General features: G+C 41.9%; 1 protein-coding gene across 1 annotated transcript in view; it reads right to left on the bottom strand.

The window, feature by feature from the left end:
- GPR39 (G protein-coupled receptor 39) overlaps positions 1-20,660 on the bottom strand; it is a 73,374-nt gene extending 52,714 nt beyond the window's left edge. Inside the window, exon 1 of the mRNA XM_085067068.1 lies at positions 19,423-20,660. Coding sequence (XP_084923194.1) covers positions 19,423-20,290 — 868 coding nt within the window. The 5' untranslated portion in view covers positions 20,291-20,660. The remainder of the gene's footprint in view (positions 1-19,422) is intronic.
- Between the last annotated feature and the right edge of the window lie 822 nt (positions 20,661-21,482).

Below are 21,482 nucleotides of genomic sequence, written 5' to 3'. Positions count from 1 at the left end.
ACAGAGGCACTTTTTGGGTGTCTCCCCAGCCACCCAAAGGACAAATCAGCATTCAGTGACTGTGTGCTGGCTGAGCTGTCCCACTTGCACGCACTGAGTTTTCCTGGTATGGCTTGGGGCATTCCCAGCACTCTCACAGGCTTTTCCTCGTGAGGGAGAGACATATTTCAGCTTGGATTTCTTTTCCTTCTTGACATCACCAAGTTTGTCATTCAGTTTGTCAATGGTTGATGTCATTTTCATGTTTGGAAAGGAAATTAGTCAGAGCTCAAGGATACCAGCAGTGATTCGTGGTACCCACAGGTGATGAGCTCTGGATTTGTGCATGTGAGAAGTGACATTACTGTGTATTTGTGGGAGTTAAATGTGTCACCACAGATGTGACACAGCCCTGAGAGCCCCAAAACAACTCTGTGCCCTCAGTTCTTCCTTCTCTCTGCCCTAGATGGGTTTGCTATTTATGGAGTGGGAGGGACTGGCGACACCTCAAATGTTGATGCTGCAGATGGGAAAATACCTTTTGGCTTTATCTTCTTTATATACTTGAGGCTTCATTTTCCCAAATGCTGAACTAAGGAAAACAATAATTTGTATTTTAACCTTTGTCATTAAAAAGAAAAAATTGGTATAGCTATCTGCTGTTTGATGAGGAAACAAATCTGAACATCAGTTTTGAAAAAATGAGTGACCTCCCTCCCCACCACCCTTCCCTTTCTTCCTGCTCCCTCCCTATAACTTCCTGGTCACCCCACATTCAGCCCCACTTCAGCTAGTAACAGGGAATGGAGAAACACAGGAGGGAGGACAGGAAGAGAACTAAAACACTGAAGAAGTTACTCCTTTCATCAGGACATTTTCTACCAAAAATACACAGAGATTTTTTTTTCTTTTTTAGATTTTTAAGACAGTCATTCAGCTCAAACCTATAGCTCAAATGAGAATTGAGGAGGGTGGGTTTTAAATCAACCTGTTAAAATTCATTCCAGAATAAGCTGCTAACATGGGTTGTACAAGTCATGTATAAATGGGAAGAAGGAAAAATCTAGCACTGGAAGTAACAGAAAGAAGCTTGTTGGACCGTGCACACCTTATTAAAAACAGGATGTAGAAAGTAACTAGCCCAGCAAATTACTTTTAGTTCAAATGTGGTGTTTCTATATTTGCTCCAAACTGAAAAACCCCTGTTAATTTAAAACAGTCTTCTTAAAACCGAGCAACCAAACGAACTCAGTTTCACTTGGTAAGGATATATAGCTTGGTATCATTAAGAATATTTTCTGTAAGAAATACAGCAATATGACAGTGAACGTATCATTGACAAATTTACCTATAGATCTGTATTATGACAAGCATAAAAATCTATCTACACTACAATACAGCTCTTCATAATAGGTTTTGATAGTTGAATATATGGAAGCTGTCATGAATATAAATGGAGGGAAACCTGCTTTCCAGCTATTCTGCAACACAAATCTTTTTGCATGTCACCGAAATAATTTCTGCTGCTTTTTAAGAGAAAAGAAAAAGATACTGGGAATGTACTCCTTCTTCTTCCAGCTACACCATTTGAAGTTCTTGTCCAATTTTTCTGTGGCAAAAGCACAGAGAACCTGAGGGCAAAGTCTCTGAGTGCAAGGGCTACAGATTTAGCAGTGATTGCTAGCAAACATGTTTATTTCAAAGAGTATAAAGAACGAAACTTGTTAAATATAATCATAGTGATGGTGCCATTGGGACAGAACAACTTAAGGTAGGGGCTGGGGAGTGAAATTAAATCCTATTTACTTTTGATTTGGGGGAAGAAATAGGAAAAGAATTTGCTACCACTGAGCAGGGAGAAAATTGCTGTTTGCTCCATAACTGTGAAGGGGTGAAAGTAGCTATCATTTTAGAACCCTAATTGCAAGCAAGTTAAATAATACATAAGCCTGGCCATATTGAAAGCAAAATATATGCACACACTTTGGTGTGAGGTGCCAAAGCATTGGCAAAAGTGTTTTAAAAAGAAAAACCTTCACTGGTTCTCCAAAAGAAACAGAAGCAGCTGGACGGGGGGATAAAAATTTGAAGTTGTAAAAGCTTTAGCTGAACTCAGAATCCTGACTTATGAAAGGAATAAAATCTTTACTATGCTGTGGATGGGCAATTTCCCATAGAGGAAATCTTCTCCTGTCCAGTGCTTTCTGTTATTAATACTTACTGTGTTTCAGATTATCGTCATCTGCAACAGTTTAGGAGTAATACGGCTTTATGAAGCTGGCATCTCTTTCTCTAAGCAGAGAATTAAAAAGTCCTCTTAGGCTGGGCTCCAAAACAAGAGATCTGACAAGATTAGCTCTTCTTCAATCAGGCTGTGCACACACCTCTGGTCAACACACTTGGGGCTGTTTTCAGGCAACTCTCCTGCCTGCTGGAGGAAGAGCATGAGAGCCATAAAAAACCTATTATGGCTGGGATGTAAGAGAAAGCCATAGATTTTATGCACATAATACATTCCTGGCTTATAGAGTTTTATAAGCTACAAAGAGGATGTTGTCTTTGAAGCATAAAGTGGTGGACACTTGGCAATCACTTTTGGTCTTACGAGCATCCAAGGGGAAAACAACCTCTGTCAAATTGAGTTGGTTGTCAACTGGCTGCTGAGAAGCTCAAAATGACCCAAAAATGTGCACTTCCAGCCCAGAAAGCCCAAACCGCATCCTGGGCTGTGTCAGAAGAAACGTGACCAGCAAGGCAAGGGAGGTGGTTCTGTCCCTCTAATCCACTCCCACAAGATCCCACCTGGAGCACTGCATCCAGCCCTGGAGCCCCAGCACAAGAAGGATGTGGAGTTCTTGGAGAGATTCCAGAGAAGCACACAGAAAATCAAAGGATTTTTGGCTTTCTTTGTAAGCTGGTCGAGTACTGGGTGCCCTGCCCATAGCAGGCAGTTGAAAAGAGATTGTCTTTAAGGTCAATTACAACCCAAAATATTCCATGATTCTATGAAATCACAGCCTATATAATCACATTTTCCACAAATAAACTATGAAATTAAAGGCAGGGAAGGCTTCAAAGAAATTTCCTGTATTATCTGCAGGTACATACTCACACACTGCTGTTCAACCAGCTGGGGAGAAAGAGATTGCAGGTAGGGCAAAAAGGAACATCAGTATCCAAAAATTGTTTAATTACTCATTTTTGGACGCAAATCAAGCACCATGAGTAAACTATATGCATTTATGCCATTTAGAGATCCCACATGTTTGTTCATTGCTGGTTGACCTAGAACTGACAAAATTGGTGGGAGATGTAGAGAAAAGAAGGGAAAGAAAGGAGAGGTCTTAGCTTCATTTCTTCACATCTTGATATCATGGGCTCAGAAAGCCTGCAATATTAGCATCAGATGATGGTCTTTTCAAGTGTCAAAAATATTTGGTTGTGCAGCAAGCATTAAAGTGACACATCACTTACAAACGTGGCTGTTCCTGTGGAGGGATGTGTGCCTGAATTAAACTGGGCAGTTTCATTGCTCTTTTAATTTGATCACGTTCCAAATAATTCTTTTTCATGTGAAATTACATGTTAGAAATTATCCAGCTCATGATAATCTATGATTCCATGATTCCATAATGCCTACACTCCGCGTGCCACGGGATGTTTACCTTCCTAAAAGCACAAAGTTTAATGCACCAGTGTGTCTGATTGTGCAGTTCTATGAACAAACAAAGCTGCAGGCTGTCCCTGAGTTACTCCAAGACACAATCAGACAAAATAGACTCACCCAGGAGAGCTGCAGTCAGTCCATTTGGAAATACAACTGCCCATCAATGACGAGCCAGGGACACTCCAAAGCAAACAGTTGGACTATTGCTCTGCCTCAAGATGGAAAAAAAAAAGCCTCCCAACAGCTCCATGCTCAAATGAAAGAGAGGAAGTGCTTAAAGCAGAAAAGTCCCATATCTAAAAGAGATAAAAATGAAGACTCTTCAAATGCAGATCAGGGAGAGATGAGGTTTTGTAACACTGCCAAGGGAAAAATACAAACAGGCTGCACTTCAGAGCCTCAGCACAAGTTATATTAAGGAGTTTTCTTCAGAGAAGCAAAGCCTTTGTCTAGTCTAATCTGCAAATACACAGAAGTTATTTTTCCTCTGAGCAGCTACAAGCTGGTGCAAATAATCCTCTTCATCTTCCAACACCAGCATCAGAGGTGGCTGACAATGAATGTCTACCAGCAGCACTTCTTGCTACTCCAATCCATCTGCCTTTGACAGCTTAATGCAGCTCATTTTCATCTACTAGCCCATGATAAATATCTGAAAAAATGCAACACATGTTGGAGCTCCTGGTAATCTTGGGCTCTTAAAAAATAAATAATTGTTTTCATAATGAAGATCCTTGCATGTGCATTTTCAAGAAATGCAAAACTGAGTTGCCTAAAACTTGCTACACAGTTGTCATGGAGCCTGTGGTTCTCAGAAGCAGCTGGGCCACTTTTCTGCTGTAAATAAACATTTCTTATCTAGTTTCAAAGTATTTAGTACATGCACTTAATATATAACTGCTCTGTTAATAAGAGTTAGAGAATATTGACTCTATATGTCAAATTTCCTTCTCACCAGTTTTTCTGGTTCTAACTACGTAGATTTTGTATGCTTTGACATAGAAATGATTTGTTCTTTGATATACAGTGGGCCCCTGGTCTCAGATTGGGCTCCAAAATACTGCCACGTGATAGATAAACTACATCCCTGAAGTACCCACATTTCTATAACCCAGAACTGCCTCTGCAAAGTTAGGAGAGGCTGCCTCATGTCATTGTTTTCAGAAGCTGGTGGTTCTAAATGAGCAGCATACGGGTGCTTTGATTTTTTTTTACTCGTTATTATAGCATAATAGGTTGCTTGCAGATTTAAATTTTATTCATGAATTGTCTGCACATCTGCAAAATGTAGAAGATTTATTTTAACTTGTCTTTTTACAACTGGTCTGAGGATGAAATGCAACTTTGCCATAAAGTTCACCAGCTGCAGAATTTTTTTCCTGTCCCATAATACTCCTTAGATGAGTTTCAAGTGCTTTAGCAGGGAAGCTTCCAGAGCAGATTCTTTTTTATTTTCCCCCAGTTTTTTAAGCAGTGTGGTACCTACATAGAACTTGTTCCTGTGGGAAGGCAGACCCAATACTGAAACTCTGGGTGTTCACATCAACAGCTCCGTTTGTTCTGGCTAGAGGTGTCCATGATTTAGTCATTAATCCCAAAATAGAATTTTCGTGCCCAAGTGATAGTTAATCTAAAACAGTGCTGCTACATTTAAAATAATAATATTGTACTTAAGAATCTCATTGTTTCTTTTCCTCCACACACTATCTTACATGCTTTTAGGGAAGACTACCAAGCATGAGGAATTAAAGAGCTCCCAGCCCAAAGAAGACTCCAACTATATCTTAAATTATGTAAACCTAGTGAATAACTTTTAACCAGGTTAAAGGTATTTCTGTCCAACAGCCAGCTCATTAAAGTTTAAAGAAGGGACAACAAGGAACAAGCCTGAAAAATCTCCACTCCTGCCCAGCTCCTGGACACCTCTGACTGCAGCCAGAGTCAGTTCACTTTTCTGCCTGTCTTTCCACACCCTGAGGATGGGTGGTTGGAGAGAAAAGAGGCAATTTTTGCAAGGATGGACCTAGAGAGAGCAACTTAACCTGCTTGGCATTACTAACAACACAGCAGAAGCTGTGGCAGTCTCTACAGGCAAGTGGGGAATAAATTCTCATTAGCCCAACATAACAGGAAAGGCCAAAGCACACAAGTCACTTTGTGATGATCTGCTGGGAAAAAACTCTCAGCCAAAGAACTCTGATCCACCTGGTGTCACACTAAAGTGAAGTGGCTTCACCCGTGTTAAATTTTATATGAAAAACTATTTTTTTTTGGCTCAAGCTATCAATTTCTAATTTAATTATGCTGAATATTGAATTCTACTTGTGTAAACACAAATTGTCGATACATTATTTCGTGCCTAAGGATTTTAGGTCTTTTTCTGTGAGACGATGCATCACAGTTTATTGAATATCTATAGCATTGACCAATTTTCCTTCTTTGTCTGTATACCAGAATTACTTATTGTAAAATACTTATTTTAAAACCCAGATGATGACAAAGATATGTCCCCAATGTTATTTCAAGGATACACTTAAAAAGCCCTAAACTTTTACTAATAAATAAGTTGCATGTTCATACGATAGAAAGCAGAATAATTACTCAACTGCTTTAAATAAATTGTGGTACCCTAATGCTAATCAGCTTTAGTAACCTCAAAAAAAAAGGAAGTGAATGTACATTCATTTATATTCATTAACTAAGCAGGTTTTCTATTTTAGGAAAGCAGAGGGGTTATCATGAGACTTTTGTTTCTATTCCTCACACAGAACATCAGTCCTTGGATCAAAAGCATGAAGTTTCACTTTAAACAGATTTTTTCATGCCTCAGAATTTTCTCTACAAAACCACATTGAGAAAAAATTATCAGAACCATCAATATATTAACATAGTAAGAAAATTAAATCAAGAAGATTTGAACCTTAGGGACACTTGGCTTTCTCAGTGCTGCTTCAAGGGATAAAGAATTTGAAAATCGCGATGTAAAGATGGCAATTATTCCTGACCTGAAATGACTTGAAAGCAGAGTTCAGCAGAGTTCACCAGCAATATTTTTGTCACCTAAAGTCTGAAATGTTTTTAGCCCAATTGAATTCATTGCAATGATCTCCAGTGAACACTGACAAGCATGGTGTTTGCCCCACACTCCAGGCTATTGGAGCTTTTGCTGGACAGGTGTTTTTCCAAAATGTGCATGATTCTGCTTAAAGACTAAACCTAACCAGCCACAATTCCACCCTGCTGCTCAGTGACAGCAATGTGGCAAGAGGATTGGTGAGAGTGGCTACTTCTAATTAGTCAATACTACAATGTAAATGTGTTTATATACACATCTCTGGGTGTAGACCTAGACCATTTCAGCATTCCCTGGTGTCAAAAAAACACATTTTGTGGTGTCACATGAATCCTGCGGACAGCAGAGATGGTGTATCTCCCTTCCTTTGAGCTGGCTCCAGGTACTGGGGCTTGCATGCCAAGGTCAAACCACCATGTGTACATTTAAGGGAGGGTTTGCTAATCAGTGCCAATCAGAGAGTAAAATATTCCTTTAATACAAAAGGAAAACCCAGGTCATCTTGCCTTCTCTTGAGCCGTTCAGAGCAGCTGACCTACCGATTTCTTCTGCAGGGCAGACTGGTGGGCAGGAGAGGCAAGGAGCACACCATAAATTCACTTTCAGAGCGAGAAAAAACCTTTCCCAGTGACTGCTTTGTGTTCTAAAGCAAAGAGAACAAGAAAACTAAGCATCCCAGACATCCAAGAAAAATACGTATTTTCCTCTTGTCTTTGTGGTTCTTAATTTGGGGGGCAGAGGGGTGTTTTGTTTTGGTTGGGTGGTTTGGTTTAATTTGTTTTTGGTTTGGGGTTTTTTTTGTTATTTTCAAGGCAGTTCTTCACTAGAATGTAGCAGAGCATCCTGCTTTCAATGAAGCACAGTGGCCAAGGGGTCAGGCTATCAGTTTCAACTAATATAAGACAATTCAAGTGAAAAGTGATGTATCTGAAAGACAGAAAATAATATGCAGAGCTTTATTACCAAGAAGGTGAACCAGAAAATAGCATACAAAGATATGCAGGCAATTCAGTCTTAAGGAGAGAGGGAAATTCACCTAAACCCTGCCATGGAGAGGAGTCCCAGCCAGGGCTCAGACTGCATAATGAGAAGGACTATTCCCTAAGACTGCTTGGACCAACATCAAACACCTTTAATTTTTCACTGATGCCTATTAAATTGAATTAATGCAGTGGAGCTGTCTCATGCCCCAGGAGGCCCCTGGCACAAGTGCCAGCTCTGAGAGAGAAGCATTCCTGCCTGATTTCCATTCCCAACCAGAACCATGGAAGGCTTGCAGAGCCCAGTGCAGCTCCTTGACACTGTCCATGCAGAGTGGGCAAGCTGCCTTCCTCCTGACATCTTAACAAATTCGGGAGCAATCCTTCACCTTGATTGCTACAGACTGAAACCAAAACAACTGAAATCAATTACAGCATCCAAGGCCCAGGAGGAAATTTAGAAACGAGCTCTCAAGGTCAGGGATTCAGGGGAAATAGATCCTTGCTGACAAGAAGTCTCAGAGCTTCCCTGAGCTGATGGCTACATCTGCAGGACAACTGCACCACGAGCATTTCCAGCGTGTTGGAGCAGCAAATAGGAGTGCATGGAGATGACTGGCAGCACACAGAAGGGTTAACCTCACATTTCATGACAGGAGTTAACCCAAATAAGGTGATATCGAGTCTGAAGGGAAAAGAAATCAATTCTGGCTCCTGTGGGTAGGATTTCACCACTTGATTAGAGAAAGGAATGAATCTTTAAAGCATACTTACAGGAAAGGTATTTTCCATTTGCATGAAAGATGGGGATGGCTGCATCCCAAGTTAATGAAATCAAGTCTTCTGTGCCTGTTTGAGGATTTCATCTATTTGAATTATGCAAATATCAAATATAGCTTCATTGTATAAAACTTCAAAATGAGAATGCTATCCTTATATATCTAGGGAGACTAAAATAATATCCCCACTTCCCAAACTTAACATTGTTTCATTGAAAGCCAACACAAAGTTATGGTTTGGTCCTACAGCATTGTGTTCCAGCTGTGACAGTCAATTTAGAGGACATTCCTGCCTGTCAGCAAATAAACATTAAGCCATTTTAAATTTCACCTCCATTTGATAAGGTTAAAGCAATGCTCTCCCGGAGATAGGGGCTCAGAGGCATGGTTTTGAACAGGAGTCAGCAGGCACAGGAGGCTGACAGCCACGAGGGCTTGCAGGGCACCAGGGCAGCCTGGCAGAGGGATCTGGGCAGCAAGAGGAGGAGCAGCACAGGGATGTCTCACCCTTGATTCAGAGACCAAAACAGCAGGGAAAGGATCCTTTACTTACAGGCAGGGATCTGGATGTGCACCACCTGTGTGGTGCCAGGCCAGCTTTCTCGAAGTTTCCTTTAGGCAAAAGGTATTTTTGTGAAAAGTGAAAGGTATCTGAAAATGTTCAGCCTGCTTAGGCTGGCTGCACCTTCCATGCACATTCTGCAGTCTCTCTAAGGAGGATACAGTCATACAGGCCACACCAAGGAGCAACAAACATCACCTTTTCCTTCCAACCCAGTGGAAGCCTTGTCTTTGTGGCCAGAGACATGCCCCCACTCCAGCACAGGCAGCCAAACCACCGACTTGTGGAAGTGACCACATTCTATACCCCAAAAATGGAATAAGTTAGGTCCAGCTCTCTGCTTGGGAAGACTGTCCCTGAACATGTCCTTCTCATGATTAGAAATTTTCTCATTTCTCTCTGTGCTCATTCATGGCCCCTGTAGACCTATTAGTTCTTGTGCCAACGCTTTCATTTAGATCAGTGCACAGAACATGGCAATATTTTGTAATATCAGAGTGTTTGCACTGTAGGACAATGTTTCCTAAATTGTCAATATGTTCTTTGTAATAGAAAAGAATGCATTTAAATGTTGGCTTGGGCCAGAAGACAAATAGAAAGGGGACATTTGAATTCCAAGTCGCTATCAAAAAGCCTTTTAGAATTCTGCAGATGTGTATATGAGCAGGAGGTAAGGAAAGGGAAGGGAATCAAGCCAATGGAAAGCCTCAGTCTCCAGACTCCATTAACTTTTAACAATGAACTCCCAAGGCTGCCTCCAAGTACACTAGGTGGGGAAAATGCTTTAAGAAAGGGCTCTAGAGAAGCACTGAAGGCAAGAAGAGGGATAGAGTCACTAACCTCCCCAGGCACAGACACTGCTCCAGCTGAGGGGTGATGGCCCTTTGTGCCCACCAGACCAGCAGTCAGCAGTTTGAGAACTCTCTCATTTTGCTCTTCTATTGCTGTTTTTTGGTTGTTTTTTCTTTTTAATACTCAGCATGGCTTTAAAGCTCTGTAAATTCAGACTTAATCAAGGATAGTACAACTTTCAGACTCAGGTCTCTAAGCTGAGGAGGAGGATGTGTGCCTGCTGGAGGGAAATTTCTTGCTCTGCAACCACAGGCAATTGCAAACTGCTTGCCATAACCTGACAGAAGCAGGCTGGGCTCCTTGGGCAGTGTCTGAACATGTGCTGCAGGAGTGCCAGGCTCAGCTCCCTGCACACTGAGATCAGGCTGATGGTGCCCAGAGCCACTCTGCAGACACGTGTTTCTGAATCTGTTTGGCAAGGTTTTCAAACCAGGGCACAAACCAGATCTTCCTCTTTCCCTGGCACTCACTGCCCCAGCTGTACTTACCCATAACTCAGAGCCAGCTGTGTTCTTCATTTATATTAAAGAATACAACCTCATTTTAACTTCTGTTAAAGATTTGTCTCCCCATTCTCCAGTCACCTGAATAGCTTTTTTTCTCCAACCTCAACATGGGTCGTTAAACATTGTATTTTTTTCAGAAGTTCAAGTTTAAAAACAGATATATTCTAAACCATTAAGCTTCAGTAGGTAAGTTAGCCCTCTAGAATCACCATCCAAGGTTTCAAAAGTATCTGTATGTCTGAAAATGCCAGTAGGTGCTTTTACACATTTTGGCAGAAGTTGATGTCATCATTGCAAACACTAGAGCTCAAGTATTTTTCCTTTCAAGACAAAACAAGCCCTCAAATACCATGTTGTGAACACCTGTGACACAACCCATTTCACCCATTTTAGACAAGCATTTCTTTGAAGCAATCAGAGAGGTTTGTTGAGTAAACCTGTGACAGAAAGTCAGAAGGCTTTTAGCAATTTCACCGTCTGAAGGACGAGGGCAAGCAGCAGCATGTTTGCTTTTGACTTCTGTTTGACCTTCACCACACGAGGCTGGTTCTTATCTAATGGTTAAACCATGACATGTTAAAAGTTGTGCTCACAAGAAAGACTGTTTGAATATCTGTGTACTTTGTTGCTGATGTACTGCAATCTTTGGCTACCTTTAAAATTTTTTTCTGATTTTTGGGTCAGTCTTAGAAGTTTCAAGAGCTTCACTTCTTTAGATATCCTTAAGCATTACTAAGGGATCCAGCTGGTGAGGATCTCCATTCTCAGTGCCTCTATGGGACAAATGTCAGCTTTATTTTCAAACTCAGGGAGCTCACAAGTTGTCTTTATTGAAGACAGAGAGGATGTGAGGCACAGGAATTAAAAAATCAGTAAGTACTACAACATACCAAATGAGACACATTTTGGCACACACAAAACAGAGATAAGTAACACACCCAGAAATTAATACCTTATTTCTCTTGAAAAGTTTTTGCACTGGGGGCAGAGAGGTGTAGGGAAAAGTAACCAAAATTTGAGGGAGAGCATTTCAATCCATCTTTTTTTCTTGTCTACTCAAAATTGTTGTTTTACCATCTTAAAAATTTCGTGTTCCTGTACCTAGCTGAAGGCAGACAGATTACTTGCCTTTTTTGGCACATACAGAAAGCTTCATATTAAGAGCAGACATACTGGGACACACCCAGGACTAATCTGCCCATTAATTTCTCTCTACGATGATCCCACACAGACATCTGCAGGAAGAGGAACAATTATATTATATTGTTTTTATTTTTATTACATTTTGGGGGATTATATTTCATTCTTGGCAGCACTATCCTTCAAGGTTAGATTTAACCTCTTTAGGAGCTCATTTTTACATCTGGCCTCCACAACAGTGAGTTTCACAATTTAAATTTTGGGCCTTATGGTAAACAGACTAGAATAATTGAAATTACTGCAATTTAATAGAAGGCATACATATACAGTGAACTCCAGGGATTTGGTTATGAAGGAGCAATCAAGAAAGTCTTCGAATATTTCCTCAAATCAAAATCACCTTCAGCAGCACCATACCAGACACACCACGAAAACAAAAGACTGAGCATGATGTGGCCTCTCTTTTGGCTGTGTAAGACAATCATTACACTGAACAAAAGGCAAGCTGTCAACATTACGTGGAGGAGCAAATCGAGGAGAATTTGCAGAAATGCTGCATGAACAGGGACAACATATTCCCTCTACTCTCTGAAAGGGGCTGAGCTCTTTTGCAAGGTTCAGCTAGAGATTGGAGCAGAACATCTTGAATATCTGTGCAGATGTTGCCTAATCAAACATGGGAAAAGAAAGCCATTTACACCAAGGACAAGGATGGATAGCTAAGAAATGTTATCTTCCCTAATGCACACCTGTTTTTTTTATATTGATGATTAAAGTTTAGTTTCCTGGTAATTGTTACACACATTTACCTGTTTGCAGGTGGCTGTCAAGTGTTTTCTGAGCACTTTCCCTGCATGCTTCTGTAACAGCACTCACTTGCTGACAGATCCCCAACTCTAACCTCATATGCTGCACTTTCAACTTAAATTCCTTATGCTAAAAATTCCTAAGAACAAAAATGCTTTGAAGAGAGAGTTAATGGGACAATGAGAGTCTTACAGACAGCTTAAGAGGAAACATGGAAAAGTTAGCTCATAACAGTACCAGACCTCTTTCTCAGTTTCACCTTTCCTTGTAAGTCACAATTCATACGATTAAAGTGTTCTCAGCAAACTCATTTAATCCATAATATTCTGACCTTGATATTACTCATCCACATGCCCAACAGAAATCAGAAGGATAACTGCTTTCTCATCTAAGCAGCATAAGCTTTATGATGCCCTCAAAAAAAGGCTAAGAACTGCTACAGCACATTGTGCCAAATAGAAGTTGAAATATTAACTGTTTCTTCTCAGGGGTTTAGGAACTCACCTGCAACAATGCAAGAGAAGAAAATAATATTTAACACTTGTCCAAGTCCCTCTGGATGTCATCCTGTCCTTCAGGTATATCAACAGCACCTCTCAGCTTGGTGTCATCTGCAAATGTGTTGAGGGAGCACTCGACCCCTCTCTGTCATTAATTAAGATAATAAATAACAAAATTGAAAGCTTCACTAACAAAGCTTTACTAACAAATGCTCAGATACTAAAGTTCTTCCCCATTAAAATTCACAGGCTTGCAATCATTGTTAAAAGATAATGGTCCCAACATCAGAGAGGAAAACAAAAGATTTAATTACAAGAAATGTGGTATAATTTGAATATGAAACAATAGATGATTGGATAATGCATTTAGCTTTCACAGGTGAAGATTCCATTAAATCTTCTGTGAACTTCCCACAAATAACTCCTACCTACTGAAACTGAGGAGCTGCAAGAACAATCTATGTTTGAGATGGCATCTTGCTCACAAGAGATGGCAAGGAAACAGAGAGAAATTGGAAAATTAATGCTTAGACAATGTCTCTTGACCAAAGAATAAGAGTGGTAGACCAAGACTGATGGGGCAGGGTTCCCTAAAGCAGGGCTGCTCTATTCTGTTTGAGGGCTGTCTCCCTCAATCCACTTAACATCTGTAGCAACATCTGTGCTTCTCCACTTCGATACAAATAAATCTTCCTGCTTTTTTATCCACCCTGAGGAAAGAGACAGTTTCCAAGGCTTCTGCTTGTAAGAAAACATGTCCTAGGGAGGGTTTTCCATGATACAGAGTGTGTTTTTCAGAAGCTGAGGTGACACAGCCAGTCCTCAGCTCCCAAAAGCAGCTCCCTGCCTGTTTCTCTGCTCACGTTGCCACAGTGAGGGATGGTGGCTGCACTTCCCTAATTCCTTCTCTTAGCACACACCTTGCAGTGCCAGAAGAGCCAAGGGCCACTAGGTTTATTACCTGCAGCTTGTATGAGAGAAGGAGAGAGAGATTAATAATATTAAGTTTAAGGCCAACACGGGTAATGGTCCTTAATGAGGCTTTAAGACTTCGGGCAGCTGCAAGTATAGGATAGAACTACGCCAGAAATCTCAGCTGTGCACTTATTCTCTGGGCAGCACAGATGGTGGAGCACAAAGAACCAAGACCTATAGGTCCCTACAGACCAGGTGAAACACCAGGTTCCTTGTAGGCATCAGCTGAAAGACAGAAGTGTGGCCACGACTTTAACAAAGCACCAGTAAAGCACTCATTGTCCTCATGGGTTTGTGCAAAAACAGCACTCAGGTGTCCCCAGAGACCACATCTGCCAAGATATCATATATGGGGAATTAAGTGGATTACCCTAGTGGTGAATCTGGTCCTCTGAGTACAGTATTTGCAGGGTTAGGTTGTTTTCAAAGCTGCAGACTTTTCATGCCGAAGCAATTTTTAAGTACTCTAATGCAAAGTGTAATCACGCATTGATTTTTCCATTAAAACTACAAAAGTCTTAAATACCTTGGGGGTGCTGGCCTCAATTAGACCCCATTCTTCGATTCCATTTCTCTAGGTGCTGTTTTGCCATCCCTCGGCGTAGGAGGAAAGGAGGACTGTCTGCTTATGCCGAAAGCACAATCTTCTATTACATGAGTCCAGCTAAAAGCAGGAGTGGATAAATTGCTTTCTGTACAATAGGGAGGAAAATTATGCTGGGCTCTCCCTGTGCTCCTTTTTAAATTGCTGTGTGGGAAACCTGAACATACAGATGTCTGGATTTTGGAAGTTTGCCTTGAGTCTATTTTACTGTGGCTATGTATGGGGATTTTTTTTTTAACTGACAGAAGTTTCCCCACTCTGCAGAGGAAATTATTTGTACACAATTGCCCTGAGAAGCCATTATCCCTCAATGCAGCCTTTCTATTGTCACCTGTTGAATAGCTGAGCTTCAGTTTTGTGCTACCAGCATTGATTGGGTTTGCTGTGGACACCAGGTTAATGCTTCTGCAGAGAAGAGGAAGGCAAATTTTACCCAACACCAGCTGGCAAATAATTTGCTTTTATCATTTTTCCAAGAAGCAAGACCTAAAAGAAAGAAATTTACTAGTTACAGAGGGAGGATGCCCCATCCAGCTGAGTGGCCAGGCCCTGGTCTGTTGGTCTGAGGGTTTCATGTTCCCTGCTCTGCCCCTGCTGCCCTCACAGTGCACTGAGTCTCCTACTTGTCTTGTGTAATTCAAAGCCCTGCTCAGGAAAACATATGGATGGAAACATCATAAAACCAGAAATTAAACTCATATCCAGCCTGCAGTGTATTCATCTTCAGACATGTCTCCAACAAAGTGCCTGAAGAAAGGCAGCTCGATGGAATAATTAAAGAAATCAACCAAGAGGAGTCAATGAAACTGAGTTTAAAGAACATGGGCTGGAGTTGTGTTCTGAAAACTCATAAATTAGATTATTCTTTCCATTTTTGTTCTATCCTTAATCTTTACCTTTTTCAGTAAGGAGAAAAATCAGCCAAATTTCAGCCTATGAAGAAGCATCTAATTTTCCTGTAACAGAAGTCCTACCATTGTCAAGTTATACTGTGCCTGAGTCATATCTAGATGACAACCATGTATTTTTCACAACTACCTGAAGTACTCTGAAGTAATTTGCCTCCTGAAATTTGCCAAGTGCCTTACAAAATAAACTTCTTTAGTGATCTTTGGAAAGGCTATTTCTACACACAATACCTTTATTCTGAGCAAAGCATTAAACTGCCAGCAGCAGTATATGGGAAGAAAATGGTGCTCCATCTTAAGTTCTAAGAGATCTTTTTAAGTTCTGAGTCAAGGTTTTATGTGGATTCAGCTTATGGCTTGGTACAGCTGTTCATGGTGTTTACTGAGTCTTTGGTGTTGTTATAGAATAGCCTGGCATTGTTTTAACAACAGCCACCCAAAAAGTGGCATGGCCTTGGTCAGGTCTGACTTCCTCCTGCCTGGCTTTTCCATCCCTTACCCTTTGCCCATTTCTTTCTTTTTTCTTTTTTTTATAATTTTTTTTTATTTATTTAGGGACTCTTATTTCCTTCTGTGGCACTCACCAGCAGACCTGAAGCTGTCTGTACCATACCACATCACAGGAAACCACCACTGCCACTACCTTCAGGTTGACACTCAGTGTATTTGACATACTTAGGTGTTAAAACACACACACACAAAAAAAAAAGCAAAAAACACCACTACACTGCCTTTCTCAAAAGGAGGCACTGCCATAGGATATGATAAGCAGTTCCCTAGCCTGCTTATTAAAGGAGTTGAAGAATATTTGCTGTCCAGGCAAAATTTATCCTACATCAGATGGTCCCAAAGCAGAAAAGTTGCAGTTCTGTAGAGGTGGGAAAGAGAAAGCAGTGGGAATTTCCTGCCTCCCATGTCCCAGGGGAGCTGACAGTGCCAAGCTGGTACCAATAGGACCCTGAGTTAGGCAGGTCCAGCATCAGCTTTGCTCCTGCTGAATGCTGCAGCCACAGCAGGGCTTTAATGCTCCTTCAGCAACACTTCCACAGCAGCCAGATTACTTTGATATTTCTGTATTCTGCATGGAAGAGCTCAGGATGGACGATGTTTATCACAGTCAGGAGACAAAGAAGTGCTGCCCAGACTGGCAGACAGCACAGCACCCACCATGCCCAGCCCCATGCAATGGAGCTGTGCAAATAGAGGAGTGTTGCTCCAAAGGGCAGATTGGAAGAGTATAATACAAAGAAAGAGGATGTAGCAGTGCTAATGGACTCTTATTTAAATGTCTGTACTGTGGTAGGCTTGAGGCTGCTTCATGCAAAATGATCAAGGCTTTTAGCAGAAAAACTGAAGCTGCCAAGGGAAACATCACAGAAGCTTTAGAAGTGATATATTTTTCAGCAGGGATAGTCAGAACTCACTTTGTTGTAGAGTGCAAGTTCAGGTGAGTCAGACTCAGTGTGCTGACTAACCACACAGCTGTTTTTGTCCAGATGGGGTTTGGTATAACGACCAGATGAGGAAGGCTGTAGCCACGGTCAGTGGTGCTTTCCCACCAGCAGCTTGTGGGGAGGATTGTCCCATACTGCTGCCCTTGCCCAGTGTTAGCACTTCCTAAAGATTTTTAACCTACTCTCTGCTACAGAAGTGTGTTCTTTTTGTAATATTTATACTTATTGCACCAGTTGGAACTCTCTTTTACTGAATCCATCCTTTACATTCTCTGTTTCCTACAACCCACCTATATTATTTATAATAACAAGACATACAGTTCTCCAAACTCACCCTTTCTTAAGAGCTCTCTGCTTCAGTGCTCTCTCACCTCAGCTCAGGTGTGGGAGCAGCAAGAGGCCCTCAGTGGCACCTGGTGACTTTTTAGGTTGTCACTGCCTTCATGGCCATAGGAGAAAGATAAGATCAAATAACCACAAAGCCTAAATTGATCCCTGTCAGGCTGGGTCAGCATATTAAATACTGGTTTTTATATTATTATAATAGAATTATATAATGTGGTTTTAAATACTGTTAAAAGCTTGTGTTTCATCAAAGAGCCACCAGCCAAGTGTTTTCATAAGTATAACAGCTACCCAGTTTCTGCAGTGGTGTCACCCCATCCAGAGCCCATCCTGCAAGTATCAATACCATCTACAGCAAGTAATCTTTCCCTTTCAACATTTACAATTAATTTTCATGAATGTTCTCGAGTGCCACACACTAACATGACACTAAAAAAGCATTAGTTCCTCCCCGTGTCATCCTCTACTTAGCTTTTTCTCGTCGTCAGAGATTTATGATTTTAATCTCCGTTTTATAGAACTTATCACTTTTAACAACCAGAAGAAAATGCTAAATTGTTTTTATTGCTGTTAGATGTACAAAGACATGATGCTATATACTGTCATTTACATTTCACATTAAAAGTGAAATATGTTGCGAATGTGCAAGTATTGGTTTTAATTTGACCCATCTGTTAAATGAAAAACAAAGAGGACTTCTAAATCACAATTTAAATTCAGCTATTTGTAAACAATTTATACGTTCGTTTCTTCTGGGTTAAAACTGCCCTAAAGCATCACTCTTATGAAATCTCCAAATTAAATTGCTTTGCATTGTTCCCTGAAATGCAAGCCCGAGTTTCTTCCTCCTCAGTTTATTAATTTATTCCCCAAGCCAAGTAAATTAGCAAGACTTGTATTAAGAGTCTTGCCACTGAAATAATTTTGGGGAATTCACACAAGTATCTCCTGTCTCCAGAGAGCTGAGAGTACAGAGGAATTTGGGTGGCAAATTCCCTTATCATAAAGGGCAAAGAAACTGCTTTAATTTATTCAGCACTTTTGCAAACAGCTATTCCATGCTAGAGCTCCAAGAAGAATAATCAAGAAGGGGAAGAAAAGTCGTGGCAATTTACCTTCCCCTCTCAACTTAGCCAGGATTTGGATCTCAGACTGGGCTTTAATGTAGCTGTGGTAATGTAGCAGCTTCATGACCTGCCATACACCTTGGCAAAAGCAGGACTAGATGAGGAAGCAGAGAATCCTCAGGAAAACAAAAATTAAAAGAGAGGAAAAAAGGTAATACAAAATCTGATCTGCCTAAAGTTGTAGAAGTGGACAGACCCACAAATTTCAAGTCCTTCTCTGCCATATCAATCATAGCACCAAAAAGCAACACAGAAATTTTGGGTCTACTGTGCATTCCTTCTCTAGATGGTTCGTTTATTATATCCTGTATCATAATAAGCAGCCCAACAAACCAGGAACCAGCAGTAATGCAGCCAGGGCATGATTAAGGGTGCCTCTAAGAGCATCAACAAACGTGGAGACTGCACGGATCACTGCCCAGAAAGATTCCAAGTTGGTGAAATGACAGCTTGATTAGTTTTCTGTCTGATGAATGTGGTGAGAGAGATCAGAATCAAACATAATTTCAGGGTTACAGGCCTTCAAATAAAAGCAGAGGAGAAGAAAAAAAATCAAAGAGGGCAACTGCAATTTGTGAGACCAAATCAGCTCTCCAGTCCAGCTTCCTTAATGCTCAGATGCATGACTGCCACAACTGCTGAGACTAAGAACTCTCTGAGGAGCATCCTGAATTAACAGGGAAATGCCTTCAGACAGAGACAAGCTTCAGATCTTGCAAGACTGTCTTCCCTTCCATCAGCAGCCTCACTAAATACACTCATATTTGGAATTTAGCAGGAAAACATCCGAGTAGAGCTGCTTTATATCCAGGCAACTGTTGCCTAATGCTACCCCAAAGGTCAAGCTGCAACAGCCTGTCATCCATATTATTGCATGTAAGCACGTAATAAAATCAAACTGAAAGAATAGACAGTAAATGGATTTTTCTTCTCCTTCATTCCTACCTGTTCTAATGACAAAAAGAATCAAAAACGTACAGAAACATCAGGCTTCTTAAAATGTATCATCACAACCAAAAGTATTATCCCTCTTTTGTACCATTTTCGTACCATGTTCTCCCTTGGGGAGAGATTAGTGAGATAAACCAGAGGCTTTTGGGCTTTCTTTCCTTGTGGAAAGGAGGTAGAGGAGGGAGGGAAGGCAGAATGGGACAGGGCTCTTACCCAGGAATAAAATGATCTGTCTCCTGGAGCTCTTCCCCTCTGAGCTTTCATTTTTCCTCAGGTACTGCTGCTGGTGCTTCTGTCCCCCCTTCACTGCCACAGTCCCTTTCTTGTGGATCATCAGGGCCTTCATCATGCTGTGGCACATGAAGGTGACAGATGCCAGCACGATGATGTACACAGCGAAGGCACTGAAGATGCTGCCTTGAAAGAGAGCCCACCTGGAGGAGAGGCTGGTGCAGATGGTCATGTTGTGCTTCAGCTCGGGCAGGTAGTGCCTGGGCGTGGGTTTGACGCAGGAACTCGTCCTCTGGTAGCCCTCGATGACCTCCAGGGGATACTCTGTGCCCATGGCGAAGAGCAGGGGCAGAGCCACCAGGAAAGAGGTGCCCCAGTTGAAGGCGATGAGCAGCTTCACCGTGCGGGGTCCAGACAGGGCCTTGAACCTGAAGGGGTGGCAGATGGCCACGTACCTCTCAAAGCTGAGCGTGGCCACGTGCAGCACTGTAGCATAGCTGCAGGCTTCAAAGAGGAAGTAGTAGAGCTTGCAGGCAATGTTGCCGTTGGGGGCAGAAAAGGGGCTCCAGATGGCACTGTAGAATTCCATGGGCATTCCCAGCAGGATGACCAGCAGGTCGGAGCAGGCCAGGCTCACCATGTGGTCTGTGACCTCCTTCTGCAGGTAGCCTTTCCTCTGCAGGATCCTGGTGGCCTTGATGGTGACGCTGTTGCCCAAGAGGCCAGCGACAAAGATGCAGATATAGACCAAGGCCAAGGTGATCTTGACCCACAGAGCCACCTCAAACTCTGGGACGTGGCTGTGGTCAATGAGATGAGAGCAGTCTGAAGAGGGTGTCTGTCCTGCCATGAGCAGTCCCAGGGTGCAGGAGGTGCTCTCCTGCCCCGTCCAACTTTCAATTCTCAGCAAACAGCTCCTTTCTCACTTTGCCCCTCTCCCTGAGCCACACATGTCCGAGCAGTGAGGTGTAATGAGTGTGTCTCAACCAGCCACACCTGCAGGTTTGTGAGCAACAGCCTCTGAGTCAGAAAGCTGAACAGGAAAGTGTTTCAGCTCTTACCTTTCTTTATGGCAAACACCTCCTACTCTTTTTGGATTTTTCTCCTGCTTTCTCCACATGGTGAAGCTTGTGTTCTCCAGCTCTTCACGGTGTGAACTGCTCTGCCTTCCACCCCTGTCTTGTCCCCTGCAAGCAAAGCAGCTTTTGCTCCTGGCCCCAGCAGAAGGAAGTCAGAGTCTGTGAGGTTATACTACTCTGTTAACCATTAACCAAAATCTGGGCTATCCTTAGTCACTGACAGCACAGCAGGTTTCGAGAGGAAAAAAATGACAGCAAGCCCGTCATGTCTGAAATTCACTTCCTGTCACAGGAAGAGGAGTTTCTCCTAAAGCTGTGGTTGTGTTGTCAGGATGAATGTGTGAAAGGCGCTGAAGAGAAGGTATCTCCTCATGAGTTTAACATTCCCTGGGCTTCAGGCTTCACTACTGTGTGTGCCCACATGCTTCACTACATCACACTTCCTCTAATGAGGACCTCAGCATCTGCAGTGCTGCTTGTGGAGCCTGTGCAGCCACAGAGTGATTTACATCAACAGGAGCCTCTGGTTTGCAGCTGCTGCTAGTCAACTGGTAGCTTCTTAAAATAACTGGTTAGTCTCTGACAAGGCTTCTCAGAAGTTATAAAACAAGATGAGCTCTAGATTTAGACACGTGGATTGTTTCTCTTCAAATTTCCATCTTCTCAAGTTACGTACAGAAATAATGAAGTCAGTAATCCCAGTCATGCCCATGCTTTCAAAAAATCTGAGTAGCAGGGATGCAAATGTTCTTCCCCCTCCTGTGTCTCACCCCGGGGGGGAAGAATTTAATGTGGTCTTTAGTTTTAGTTTCAAACCATAGCGCTGAAGGCTCCCAAGGTAACCCCTGGAAACATTTAATTAGAGGGTGTGTATATGGATTAGGAAACCTTTAAATTACAATGCAAAGCGGCAGTACAGCCTTTGCAGCTGTAATAGAGAGAGGCCCAGTACAGTGATCTGCT

Source organism: Lichenostomus cassidix, chromosome 7 (genome assembly GCF_008360975.1).
Source record: "Lichenostomus cassidix isolate B80296 chromosome 7, HeHo_3.0, whole genome shotgun sequence".
Taxonomy (NCBI): domain Eukaryota; kingdom Metazoa; phylum Chordata; class Aves; order Passeriformes; family Meliphagidae; genus Lichenostomus; species Lichenostomus cassidix.
The sequence above is the reverse complement of the archived record's forward strand: the minus strand, read 5'-3'. Positions and strand labels throughout refer to the sequence as shown.